The following is a 14924-nucleotide window of genomic DNA, read 5'->3' on the forward strand; positions in this document are numbered from 1 at the left end:
AATCTTTTCGAAGTACAAATACATTCGAAAATCTTGTTTTACGTAGGTAGGTATACTATTGATAACACGATTGGCGACGGCATCATATTACTCCTTTTATTTAATTTCTTGTCTTGTTTTCACTAATTCTACGTTAAACAGAAATATATGTCGGCATCATACGCTAAGACTTCTAAACAAGAAATATACCTCTCCAATACTCACATCCAGCGTTTTGAAGTTCAATTAAATGTCGAATTTCTAATCTCTGATTGCAGTAATCGCTTACTAATTGTCGCACAGTCACCACCTCTTTCTTTGCCCGTCGGTAAAACCAACTGTCGTGGAATATTCTCCGTGTAGCCTATACTGGTTATGAAACCATTGATACCGGGTTAACTCGCCGTTTTATTTATCATTGTCGTAACCAACACAACGTTACCGGAATGCAATCAAGGGCTACGCCATCAGCACGCCGAGTTAGCGATGCTGATCAATCAATGCATGGAAATGATTCAGCATGATTTCTAGAGCTAGTCAATAAAAGTCATCTAATGAAGTATAATGTTACACGGTTTGTCGATCAGATGCATTGCCATGAACTCCACATTAACTCAATTGATTTATGTTTAATGTCACAAATTTATTTTGAAAAACTCATTTTCACAAAGTTCTTATGAATAGTTCACCAGAAGACAAATGATGATTTATGAATTTGCAATTTGTATTGAGGTATCGGTAAAGAGTTATCAACTATTACGCACGTCGACCAACCAGTTAAATATTCGCAGATTACGTTCTGTGGCAGTTTCAGTCGTTTCCAGCTGGACGAGGCTATCTTGACACAAATAACTATACTTTTTCTGCCCCATATGTCTGAGAATATCATCTTGTAGAACCTGGCCTAATTCCGGTAATATCTTTAGTTTGTGCGACATCATCGGCCCACGGTTCCTTTCGGGGTAATAGACATCGATGGAATCACCGTAACCGGTGATATTTTTTAGTGATTCGAGTGTTTTGTTGGCTTCGCGCCTTTTTCGGTATTCCGCTGATACAGACTGACCATTTTTGTTTATTGCACCAGGATGATAATATGTAACGTTCTCAGTTCGGTTTAGTTTCGAAGGTGTTAGAACAGTTCCATCACTTGAAATCAGTTTTGCCGACTTCGGTCGATCATTATCAACCCAATTAGTATCGGCATCAGCTGTTAGTGCATATACATCTGGGATACTAGCTGATCTAATACTATTTACCTTTGGGATACTTTTGGAACACTTGAACAATAGGTGGCGTTCCTCCCAATCTATTCCCTCAATTTTTTCCCTTCGCAAAAGACCGGAAATCGTTTGTATCTGCGGTGCCCCTGCACCGAGACGAAAGATTCCAGATCGTTGCTTCATCAGTTCCTTCCACCTCCCCTCGCTGGCTTTGTTTCTTGCTTTATCAAACCCATGTGTTTCGACGAGGTTTTCACTGATAGCTGATACAGTTAACAACGACAAAGCTGTTTCAATCGATTCTTCACTTGACCAATGTTTCAGCAACGCATCATCAGGTTCAATTCTGGCAGTAAAGTACGGGATTTCATCTTCCTCGTCATTTTCATCATCAGAATCCGAGAATTGTCGATCACGTTCGACTTCCTCTACAACATTACCTTTCTCGCGTGCTGATTTCTGAAGTTTGGTTTTTACCCTACCACTATACGCATTACGAGACGAAACCTCCTTTCGTCTTCGAATACGCATTGAACGCGCTGTTCGCGGCGAAATCAACACTTTCTTGACAAGATTTGATGCATTCGCAAACGATACACATCTCCCTACACCACCATTCATATTCAACAGTCCCTTCGGTTGTAGGGTTCCGAGACCTAGTTTCGCCATTATAACGACACTTTTCACAACCAGTGGATGTTTCACTGAAAAAGTCACAAGGTTGTGATATCCGCCGTGTGTGTGTGTGTAGTCCTATTCTTGAGAGAAATCGAATTAAATTCACTTTCAATAGAAACCCGCCTCGGCTTGTGCGAACATTCACGATCATATATATATACTAACAAAGCTTCCGCGAATTCTAGTGAAAATCTCTTTATTTGCGATCTGGTGAGAAATTCATAAACATTCTCAGCTGTGTACTGGTCGTTTTATCAGAATGGTTTTCACCGATTTTCAGAGCAATTATGTTTATGTATGAAATGTCGGATCAGTGGAACTAAATAATGATAAAGGAATGACCATCCACGAGCCATAGATAACAATAAATGTAATTGGAAAAATCGTATTAATTTGGTCTAGTGTCCTTACAAACTCAGTCATGGCTTGTTTAATGTCCGTTCTTTTATTGCCTCTCTACTATATAACTCGTTTCTCGACGCCGCTCTGAAGTATTTCATAAGTAGGCTTATTAAAGGTGTAGCTCTTAAGTTAGTTCGGAAATAGCTAGTAGTTTATAGCTATTTAGCTCATTCACCCGGAGTCTCCATGATTATGATTAGTTTGAAGTAGTAAGGCTTAAGCAAAAGTAAGCATTTTGGTGCGGAAAAAGTAGCCTTTTTCAGAATTACCTGACTCTTTAACAGCACTGAAACAACTCGAGTATCAATTTTCTATAAAAGACAGTTTTTTAAGAGTAAATTTGTAACGGGGTCACGGTCACGTCAGAGTGTAGCTATTCTACCATAATATCGAAGAATATCGAAGTATTTCTATTTTACTAGGGGAGAGGGCGACGGGTGTTTGTATTCTACATAGATCATATTCTCGCAAAAATATATCATGGTCATGGAAGGAAAAAAGTGGAAGTTTATTCATTTATTTTTTTTATGATTGATCATTCAAAAAGTTAAGCAATTTATTCTGTGTAAGATACTAATTAATTGATAAGCTAAAGTTTTTTTGTTAAAAAATAGGATATTTACCTAAAAAGATACGGAAGTATCATTTTAAAATTCAGGATGTCTTCGTGGTACTTTAGTAACACTGTAGTTGCACTTTCCACGGATCTCACGGGACCATTAAATTTCACTTGTCACTCAAGCGCTAGGATATACTAATTGCCAAGAAGTGATGCTTGGCTTTTGATTATTTGATCAACACTCAAAGTACGTATCACAATTAAGAATGCCGAGACACATATTTTTCAGATAACTTGCAAGTCAAAAAGTAGCACTTCTCAGCACTTTTTGGTGAGAGGTAAGCACAAATCAGAGCCTAAACAATTGTTTTCCAAAAAGTGGCACTAGGTAGCATTTAGACTTAATACAAACATGTTACATGCGATATTTTCCACGACAACGACTGTAAGACACGAGTTAAAATTAGTTTCACAAACGATTTATTCTTATCTATACGCAACTAATTATAACGCAAGTAGATATACAAACACATACAATTATACAGCAAAAAATAAAGAAAACCATAAACGTCTAAAAACACACAAATATACAGATCTCAGTGCGAGGACAAAAACTGAGTGAATGGAATCGATCAGTTCTTACCAAATGAATCAGGAAATACTTTTCAAGAATTTTTTGCTTGGGCAGATATTTTCTAAGTCACCTATTTGATAAATAACTGGGGTCTATCCTACGTAGATGAGGGATGTTCTCATCCAATAGTTGAACAGTTATAACGATAAGGTAAATGCGGCTTCAGTATTCCGTATTCGGTATTCCGAAACTACCTTGTTTCGGTATCCAAACCGGGTCATGTAAACAAATATAGATTAAAATATAAGAAAAAATACATAATTTCTACATCATACAAGTGCATCAAAAGTTTTTCGGTATTAGTAGTATAAATATACAATTGAGATCTACACGAGAGAATAGGAATATAAAGCTGTTGATTGCATTGTCATGTTACCAGCTAAACATTGCAAATATTGAAACGGTGCATTTTGATTTATAAACAAAATTGATCATAGATACATGTATATATACATACGTATTCACAAATCACAGATATTCATCTGAAATCGTCATAAATTTGGATAATACTTTAGTGTGGTGGTTTTTGATTATCATGATAATAATACAACATACATGATTATAACAGAAATTAAGCAGAATACTTTAGGTTGAATATCAACCAGCAGCCATCAAATGGCTCTACCTAAACTTCATGACTAAACATAGTTAAAAGCCATACCAGTTAGTGTGAGCCCGTATGAATGAGAAGTGGCAGGTGTTGATAACTGCCACAAATCATACATTGTATAATAAATGTGTTTATAAATATTTGTTCAATTCACTACAATAGGAAATATGAATTCTGCAACCCTCAAAAATATCACATCAGCACAAAAAATCACAACACATTGAATTGATTATTAGATAGGAGGAGTTGGTGGGTGCATGAATGGATCGTAGATTATGTTGCCCGATTTCATTCTGTTTTTTAATTCTCTCACTATCAATTTCTCTTCTTTTTTGACTTTGGCCAAAACGGAACGATTTTCCAAGGCCCTACGAGATAGGTAGGGTATAACCTCCTCAACAGGTCCGTAGGGTACATACTTATAAACGGAGTACCCAGCTTGTCCTACAATTGAGAGGCATCAGTTCATTAAACATAGGCTTAGCTTGAAAGACAACTATGATATTTCTATATCCATCAACTTACCTAACGGAAAGCTAACTTGATCGCACATACCAAGCAACTGTCCAAAACAAAGAACTCGATCACTAGGTTTAATATCATTCTCCCTCATTCTGTCAGAAAAAAATATCATTATCAATATTCACCATACCTAATCAATACGTCAATGAATCAAGAATAAGATAGATTAGCTACATACTTTTCAACAGTCAGTCGAACTGTATCTTCATTGTGACTTGCAACCATAATAGCAATTTTACCCATTTCTCGCTCTTTGATGTGTTCTACTACTTTACCTAATACATTTGCATAGTTCAAACTCGTGGCTTCATAATTATCACAAACCGGATCTGGATATCCCAAAGAATGGGCCCGGGCTCGCTCCTAAAAATTTTGAAATGTCTAAATGAAGATGTTTGATTCTTTTAATAGTGAAATATCATTTGACCAGAAAATTACCTGTTCCATGTATGCTCCACGAACTAGTTTTGCGCCAAAATAAAAATTTTCACGTGCCGATAGATTCAAGTCGACAATTATATTATTGAATGTTTCCTGAAAATATGAAAAAAGATTGTGACACATTAATAGAAGAATTACTTGTTAATAGGACAGGTAAAGACAGCAATAAGAACTTTACCTTCAGATAACATTGGTATGTATTGAATATATAGGCTTTTTCTTTATTATACTTTCTCATCATCTCCATAGTGAATCGACTAATAGCTGGCTGGAAGTATGTTTGTTCAGCATCGACCATCACACGAACATCTTTCTTTTGAGCATACTACAAAACAAACAGACCAAATAGTCACAAAACATTACCCAAGGTATTCTGATTGAAATCTTTCTGAATAAATACATGTACCGGTAGTTACCTTTGCAATAGTATCTATGCGATCCAACATGTTTTTCATTTGTTGCATCTCTTGATCAGTCATCGGGGTGAAGCCAGGATTAGCTAAATCCGTCTGAAAGAAACAAAATTTAGAGATCAGCAAAGAATCAAAATCATACTTTCGAAAATCATTTCCTCATAAACCTAATGATTATGAAAAGAACCTCGCTTGCAAGAATGCAGTACTTAAAACAGTTGTCACCTTTAATTGCTATAGGAACATTTAATCACTCTTGAATATGCATATCAATATTGGCCTGATCGTTAAAAATAAAAATAACGGTACTCCAAAAACGAATTGGAAACGAAGTTAATCCCTTGAAAACAATAGAGTCAACCTAGTCTTTAAGTTAAACAACAAAACAGGTAGTACTTGTGTAGCAGGTTAAATGGTTTAAACAACAGTATCTATAGGAAGATTGTAGTCCCTTAAAATGCTGGTACTATTGCTTGATTTTACTGTTGTTTCGTTCTAATAAGGTTTTTCAACCTACAAGTGCTATCTGTTTTCTCATTTAATTCTATTGAAAAACATTTAGTTAAAAGTAGCTCAACAAAAGGCCATCTAAAAGTAGCTATAGGAAATTGTTAAACGAATCTGAAAAACACAATCCAATATTAGTTGACTGTATTAAGAAAAGCATGTTCTCATATGTACAGCACTACATCACAAAAATACAATAAAATACAGAAAAATCCTGATTATAGATGAAATAGTAAATCACCTTATACCCCTGGCAAACAAATTACTTCAAAGATCTACCTTACCTACCTCAATATTTTTGATAGTGAGAATCCGTGGGAGGTTCATTTCAACCTCCAACAGGTTATGCCAGTCTAACAAATCAATTTTCCTGTAACGAATTATTAATAATACTCCTTGATTAATAATGCTCATTTTATTTGAGTCTAATCAGCAGTAAGGGAATAAAGCACTCTATGAAAGGACAGAAATCCGACGACTTGAAAACTAATTTCCAATCTCCACAACAATATGAATTAAATGAATAAAAACTAAAGAAAATAATGAATAAATTTACATAGAATGATGCATATAATACGAAATGTAAATGGTATGACATCAAAAGGAACTTAAACTTGGTATGGCTACAGTTCAAGCAGCAAATGATTAATTAAAAAGCTGATGCAAAGAAAGATAACAGAAATGTTTGACAACACAGAACAAAAATCATCCTCAAATACTAAGTTATGAAAAGCCAATTAAATACATACTGCTACCTCATTAATAAAATCATGCAGTCGAACCTTGTTGATACAAATTTTATGGGCAACATTGAAACTGTAGTGCAGAGTATGTATTACCCAAATTAATGATTAATAAACATGTCAATATTTCAGCCAGGAAATCTAGAAATCATCCAGATAAACAAGTTCTGTATTAAACCAAATAGTATCAACAGGGTCTGACTGTATATAAGATCATAAACAAGAATCAACTAAGACTTCTTCGCTGTTCATCAATTACATTGAATAAACTGAAATTCATTACAAGAAAATCGATTTCTTTCAACATTCTGAAGATGATTCATTACACGCACATGACAATAACTTACCCATCTTTAGTTGCATCTAACAATGTGAACCATTTCTTGCGATCATCGCGCGAAACGGTTACTCCAAGCTCTTTCAATCTCTGTTTGAATCTATCAGAACTGATCGTCTGCGAAGACGACCCATCTGGATTTTCAGAAATCAAGTTAAATAACCTGCGCATTTCAACCAAAGCCTCAGACATTTGCAGCTTAAGAAATAAAAAGGAACACGATAACATGAAAGATCATTTTTCAGAATAAGATATTGGTAAAATTAAATAAATTACAAAATTCATCAATCATAGATAATGCCTACCAAGAATTGAGGCCGTCCCAATGCAGTTAGTTTGATAGCAGCAAAACCTGTACTTTGTGTAGACCCTAAAATAATATGATAACATATTTCTCTGATAAGCATTTAGAGTTGACAATTCTTCATAAAACTCTTAAATCAGACCATCAACCATACCTGAAACAGCATCAATACTTCTGAGAAAAATCTCCATCGTCTTATCACATTTTGCTTCATCTTCATAGAAATAGGTTCTCGCTCCAGTCACATTCTCTCGACGATCTCCAAATTCTTCATGAGCACGATAGCGCACATTTTCATCAGATGCTGCCATACAAATTGATGAGAAGAAAAGATTTGAACATAGGCCTATTGGTTTTCATGTTGCATAGAAATTTTAGTTATTAGACCCCAAAAAAATTGCTATCAACCCACCTGGTGCATCACCTGCTGAAGTAATACAGGACCTACAATACAAGGAAATGGGTTTGAGTAAAAATTGCAGGCTATTGAGTTTACAATACATATTTTTCATTCTTACTCCATTTCAGCATCTTTGGCTTCAGCTTTAGTCAGATCTTCCTCAACGCTATAATCCAAGATCGACTTAACACCAAAGTGCCTCATTCTGTTGATAGCTGGTTTTATGTCATCCTGATCTTCTCCAGCCACAAAATGACCATAAAATGTTGCTCTCATTAACCTCTTGAATAAAGTCTGTCCAAGGCATTTTCTCACAACTTTTAAAATCTGAAAAATAGCAAATTTGCATCAGTCAGAATTACAACACCAGCAATTATTTAGTTGGCCTCTTGAGCCTGAGATTCAATTCGATGGATTTGACAATTAGATTGAGGATCTAAGATTTATTAATTATAGGCACAGGGACTTGTCACGACTGATAATGGATGAGACCAATGATGGGGGTACCAGTATCCCTGCAACTGTATAATAAAATAACAAGGGTGGCAACAAATTTTCAATCTGACAATGACTTATCCACTTCAATCGACTGTAATTCCAAAAATTCTCAACCGATTCACATGAAATAAGCTTTAATACAACCTAGAAGATTTTCTGCTTCGAACGAGCCTACAACCACCACTCTCCGACAATTATCTCACAACGAAATCACCTTTTTTTGACGAGAGATAGCTCAAAATGGAGGTGTACCGATTCTATGGTGGACAGCAAAATGGTCGTTTTTTTCAATTCAAACGATGATTTCTATGTGAGATCTTAGAGAAAACCCCAACAAACCATACATTTTTTAAAACAACGCGGTCATACCTGTACGCTTATCTCATTTATTTGTATAATCCACGCGATGGGTGAGCTCACAAGCTCAAAATCGAAAATGAGGACGAACACGGCGTTCAACTTGTCATCAACTGGGCGGCCATTAATCACGTGATATCGTGGTAACGGGCTAAATATTTCACGCGCATTGATTGGCTTAGAGATTTCGAAAAACATTACAAAATTTATCAAAAGTTCTGTTAATTAATAAAATATCCGTATTATGAAAATATAGTGCAACATTCGTCTGAGGGGTGGTATTATTAGCAAACATTTCCTTTTTTCAAGTCTACAGACGTAGACTTGTCGCGGTTTTATTAACATAGCCCGAATTTGCACGTCACGTGATTAATGGCCGCCAGCGCGATAGTGCGAGGTGACTTTTTCGTATATTTGTTCGATTTTGAGCTTGCGAGCTCACCCATCGCGTGGATTATACAAATAAATGAGATAAGCGTACAGGTATGACCGCGTAGTTTTAAAAAATGTATGGTTTGTTGGGGTTATCTCTAAGATTTCACATAGAAATCATCGTTTGAAGTGAAAAATACGACCATTTTGCTGTCCACCATAGAATCGGTACACCTCCAATTTGAGCTATCTCTCGTCAAAAAACGGTGATTTCGTTGTGAGATAATTGTCCTAGAGTGGTGGTTAAAGGCTCGTTGGAAGCAGAAAGTCTTCTAGGTTGTATTAAAGCTTATTTCATGTGAATCGGTTGAGAATTTTTGGAATTACAGTCGATTGAAGTGGAGAAGTCATTGTCAGATTGAAAATTTGTTGCCACCCTTGTTTTTTATATTATACAGGGATAGTGGACCTGGTCATTGATATTGGTTTTATTCATTCACTATCAATTGTGACAAGTCCCTGTGATTATAGGCCCACAAAATTAACTAGATATTTAATTACACAAGATGATTACGATTACTAATTGGTGTAATTTACCTGTCTGTTATTATCCACAAGATAATCGACGGAACACAATTTGTACGTCAGGTATGCTCGGAGAAGCTCATAAGTTGTTTTGCTCTTGTACGCTTCGGTTTCGTTCTCGAAAGTTAGATCGAGTTTTTCGTATTCTGGACAGTATGACGTGGCCGCTTTAGGTCGGTTCGAGTCATTAGTCTGAAGCACAGATTCATTTCTCAACGAAGTAGATGCTGCATCAGCCTTGGATCTAAAGAACGTAATGGTTGAGCTTTTTGAACCAGTAAATCTATAAAGACGATGCACTATTAATGATTTTCGTGATATAACTGATGCCGTTCGGAGAGACGCCATTTTTTCGATATCATTGACATTACGCAATAATAACAAAATATTATTATATAAATGATATTACAATATTTCTTGAAATAGGCATCTATCTTATTCTATTCTTGCAAATTTCGTTCATAATATTCAGAAAATAAAAAAGAAAAACTAGAAAAACAAATAATAACGGGTTACAACTATAAAAAAGCGATGCATTACATCAGGATTCGAACCCATCAACTCTATCTACTAACCAATCACGCTGAAAGGCGGGGACGTCTCCACCAATCATTTCAGTAGAAATTGAGGTGTGGTTGAGGTCGTAAAAAACATGAAACAAAATCAGCAGCATTTCAAACGATAATAAAATGTAATTATAAAATTAATCAGAAAGGAATCCTAAAATTAGTTAGATTGAATATTTTTTGGGATTCGAACCGAAATTCGCAATGAGATGGTTGTGAGGGACTGCCATTGCGCGACACCCCCGGACTTTGTGGAGCAGGAAATGAAATTCCAGCTTTTCCAAATTTTTTTCTGGACCCACATTTATTTTATCTACTTGTACTGTATTGTATGTGTTGAATAATGGCTACTAGACGTGGAAGGGGTGCTCTTCGGCCGGGTTTCAAATCCAGTGGCAGTGCAGTTTTTGGTCAACAAGGAACAGATAAGGTCCATGATGCCATTTTGAAACAAGCCAGAAAAAGTGGACAACTTAATCTTTCCGGGAGAGGTCTTTCTGAAGGTAGCTATTTTATCTGTATTATCTGTGTACATGTATATATTTATTATGCCGCTTGATGTCCTGATGAGGCACAATGCAGATTTATTAAGAATTTGATAGCTGGCAGCATTATCTTAGTAAACGCTATGTCGCCCCTCTTAATCCTGAAGATATCTCAAATGAAAAATAGAATAGGCAATAAACATTGGCATTGCCTTTTGGGTTAGGGTCTAGAGGTAGTCTGAATACCAGACGCTATGGGAACAACAGCTAAATACTAGACTAGTAGGTCTACAGGGGTCCTGAGGGTGGTTTAGGGTTAATTTTAGCAAAAATACATAAAGATCATAGGCTAATACTTAGTATCCTCTTTATGTATTCTTGATTTTAGGGATAGGAACCATAGTCAAAACATTCAGCTACACAATTTTGAATTAGCTCATCAGAATGAGTTATCATAGGCAAAATAACGTGAACTGGGATAATGGCAAAATGTCCACTACCTTCGGCTTGAAATTCAGGTTAAACGCAGTGCAATGTAGCTAATCATTTAACCTTTAGTTTCATATGATTAATTAGTTGATTTGATTTCTATTCCACAGTACCTGCAAGTGTATGGAAAATAAACCAAGAATTACCTGAAGAATCTAGAAATGTAAACCTAGACAATGCAGATGAACGTTGGTGGGAGCAAGTTGATTTAACGAAACTAATATTAGCATCTAATTCAATCAGTCATCTTCATGAAGATATCATAAATCTTCCAGCTCTGATCGTTTTGGATGTTAGTATTCAACCATTTTCGCAGTATCCCTGGTTAACTAAATATTCAACGAAGTACTCTCGTTCAGTAGATTCATAATAAGCAAAAACCCAAAGTTGATGATGAAACCATTTATTTTCTGACAGTTTCGGATTTTTAACTACGTAAACTCCATCATCAGAGAAACCAAAATAACACATGATTTTGCATGTTGATTATGTATTGTATTTATTTATCTAGGTTCATGATAACAGTCTTGTCTCCTTGCCAGAAAATCTTGCTAAATTGAAGGAATTATCCAGGTTAATTCTAAGGTCAGTATATGTCAGCAATATTAATTTAACCCTGATGAAGTTATATTTTCTCGAGATACTGATACATACCGGTATTGAAAAATCAATTAGGCCTATTATGAAATAATTTTTTTTTCAGTCATAATAAACTATCGAAAATACCTAGCTGTTTATATTCATTGGATAAATTGACAACTCTGCATTTAGCCCACAATGAAATCACAGAGTTGGGTGAAGACATAGGACAACTTTTATTCATTGAAGACTTAGTATGTTGTGTGAATGTTTATTTTGAACAAATTGTTTACAGCTTCCAGTTTAATGATACACGTTATATATTTCAGGATATATCGCACAACAAGCTTACAGCATTACCACAGTCAATTGGTTACCTTGCTAAAGTCTTTAAATTCAATGCATCAAACAATGAAATCTGTGATTTACCGGAACAAATTGGTGGCTTAAATGGTAAATAATGAAATGGGGTTGACATTGATCATTATACCTTGAATAAATCAATGATCATGCAAAGTTAAGGGTCTTCAGACATTCAATTCTAGCATAATTAGCTAATTTATAGGTGTGAACAGAGTCTACTATATTTTTGCATTGGAGAAACATCCTATCAGGTGTTAAGTTGTTGACAATCAGTCTTATTCATTTTGTAGCTGTAAGGATTCTGGATATGACACACAATCAATTAACACGACTGCCTGAATCTGTTGGAACTTTGGCAAATTTAGAACAACTGCATCTACGACACAACAAATTAACATACCTTCCTCTGCTTAAAGGCTGTCATAAATTGAAGGTATATATGACTTAACATTTTGTAATACATTTGATTATGTAGCAAATGAAAATGTATACAGAATTGAGTTACATTTCCATAGGACCTTCAAGTTGGTAATAATGGGATTAAGGAAATTAGGCCAGAACAGATGGAGCACTTATATTCATTGTCAGTCTTGGACATTCGTGACAATAAAATATCCGTGTTACCTGAAGAGATCACCATATTGCAAGCGTTAGAAAGACTTGATTTGACTAATAATGACTTATCATGGTAAGTTTCTGTAATGCTAGATTGTCCTTATCAACGATTGATAATTCATATTATTCATCAGGAAGATTTTCTACATTTTAGCCTGCCATTTAGTCTGGGAACAATGAGCAAACTCAAATCGATAGTTTTAGATGGCAATCCATTGAAAGCTATTAGAAGAGACATAATCATGGCAAGTAAAGTCTTTAGTACCCAGTTGTGAGAAGGAACCCCAATTTCTGGACAACTAACTTTTTTTCACACTTTAGAGAGGAACAAATGAGCTGAAGAAATACCTGCAAAGTCGGATTGAAGAACCTGTTGAGACTAATACAACAGAGTCTGCTGTCATCAAGCAAGCCAATGGAGCTAGTGGCATTATCGGAGGAACTGGAGATTATTTAGATCCACATACTATAAAACTAACTGGAACTATAGAATATTAGTAGGTGTAGTAATTATAAATATTCAAATAATCGATGCTAACCAGTATCAATGAAGTAGTTGACCAGCTTTTTTTTCTTTTTCAGTAACAAAAAGTCCACTGAGATTCCAACTGTTGTTTGGGAAGTTATGAAAGACAAACAAATCAAAGTTATTAACTTCAGTAAAAATCTGTTGCAAAAATGGCCAGAAAAGTGAGTGATCAGCAAGTGATTTTGGGTGTATGAAAAATTCCTAAAATTCTTATCTGTAATTCAATTGTCTTTCAGTTTGGTATTGGTAGGTGACCATCTTCAACAACTGAACCTTGGATTTAATAGGCTGACTACAGTGTCTTCTGATGTTGGGTTGTTTATTAATCTGATATATCTTGATTTAAGGTATACATTCACTTGAGTATGTTTCTAGATTGCATTTCATATTTGCGTATTTTGACTCCATGCTTTTGTGGCTTCTAGAAATAATCAACTGCACGATTTGCCCGAAGATGTGAAACAGTTGCATAAGTTAAGAGAAATATCTATCGCATATAACAGGTACTGGTACTGCTGATGCCTAATATATGAGCTAATTACAGTAAACCTTGCGTAAGTCAGATCATTATATCGGATGAATATTGATGGTCCTGAATTTATATTCTGAATTTATATATCTTGTAGTACTTTTCTTGTTTCCAAAATATTGAATCAGTTAGAATCACTCACCGAAAGTCGGAGGCTATTTTCTTCCCTTTGGAAATTGATTTCCTGCCTGTTCCAACCAACCTATCTTCCTGGCTTGAAATCGACGATGAATAATGTCAACAGTGGTTATTTTAGTTGTGGTTAGTGTATAAGAATAGATAATTGAACTCGAAATATTTCATTGTTTCAAAATCATTTCTTGTAGATGTTGATTAAATCTTTTTTAATTTACAGAAATTAATTCTCAAGTCATAGCTTTAAAAAAAGGCTGGACTCCGACTTGTTCAAAGTCAGACTTTTCTTAAGTCGGAGGATTTTTCTTAGTTCCAAAAGGTCCAACTTACGCATGGTTAACTGTATTCAAAAGTCTAGAAAAAGTTCTGTCTACATGTATAATTATTGAATTATAGGTTGAAGTCAATCCCTAAAGCGCTTTACGGACTACCAAAACTTGAAATTCTGCTTGCTAGCGACAACCAGATTGATAAACTGGATGTAACCGGGATCAAGGAAACTCCTGTACTAGCTACCCTTGATTTACAGAACAATAATATTTCACAGGTACCACCAGAATTAGGCAACTGCTCTCAACTCAGGTATGGACTAGTTTTTCACCTCCTAAATATTTCTACATTCAACTCCATGCTTATCATGCTTTTATACTTTTTGGATTTTCAGGTCTCTGCAGTTAGAAGGCAACGCATTCCGTAACCCAAGGCCAGCTATATTAGCTAAAGGAACTGGACCATTATTGGAATGGTTACGCGGAAGAATAACTTAATTTGTGGAAATGGTCTACCATACATAGATCTCTGCCGATTCATTTTCTAGTGTGGGTTGCATATCGTATGAAGTAAAGCAATCGGCTATCTGCTTATATGCATGAAAAATGAATAATAAATTGTGATATGTTGATATGTGCTAAGTTGATTGGGTTGAAATATAAGACTACCCGATAAAAATGTCGACCATTGAAGAATGCCTTGCATTGACCTGTTATCAATTCTATAATAAAATAAATCAATAAATTATTGCAGTTTTTTCTAATTTCTTTCTGTCCAGAAATGTACCATTCAGCATCTCT

The 14924-nt window shown here is 35.3% G+C and overlaps 2 protein-coding genes across 2 annotated transcripts; one reads left to right on the forward strand and one right to left on the reverse strand.

Moving 5' to 3' along the window:
- Positions 1-3379: 3379 nt before the first annotated feature.
- LOC141899512 (proline dehydrogenase 1, mitochondrial-like) lies at positions 3380-9912 on the reverse strand. The gene is made up of 13 exons (XM_074785875.1): positions 9577-9912; positions 7871-8079; positions 7765-7796; positions 7507-7656; positions 7354-7418; positions 7059-7246; positions 6257-6338; positions 5465-5557; positions 5227-5373; positions 5046-5141; positions 4786-4970; positions 4611-4699; positions 3380-4529 (listed from the first exon to the last, which is right to left on the reverse strand). Exons 1-13 carry the CDS (start codon positions 9910-9912, stop codon positions 4318-4320), a joined length of 1884 nt encoding a protein of 627 aa, XP_074641976.1. The 3' UTR covers positions 3380-4317.
- Positions 9913-10378: 466 nt separating this feature from the next.
- Positions 10379-14837, forward strand: LOC141899335 (leucine-rich repeat-containing protein 40-like). Its single transcript, XM_074785580.1, has 14 exons — positions 10379-10633; positions 11215-11396; positions 11616-11689; positions 11808-11937; positions 12013-12136; positions 12337-12479; positions 12562-12734; positions 12816-12906; positions 12983-13158; positions 13244-13351; positions 13427-13537; positions 13616-13693; positions 14251-14436; positions 14519-14837. The coding sequence occupies exons 1-14, from the start codon at positions 10474-10476 to the stop codon at positions 14619-14621; spliced, it is 1839 nt and encodes a 612-aa protein (XP_074641681.1). The 5' UTR covers positions 10379-10473; the 3' UTR covers positions 14622-14837.
- Positions 14838-14924: the final 87 nt, after the last annotated feature.

The sequence above is a fragment of the Tubulanus polymorphus genome, chromosome 2 (genome assembly GCF_964204645.1).
Source record: "Tubulanus polymorphus chromosome 2, tnTubPoly1.2, whole genome shotgun sequence".
In the NCBI taxonomy this organism is placed as follows: domain Eukaryota; kingdom Metazoa; phylum Nemertea; class Palaeonemertea; order Tubulaniformes; family Tubulanidae; genus Tubulanus; species Tubulanus polymorphus.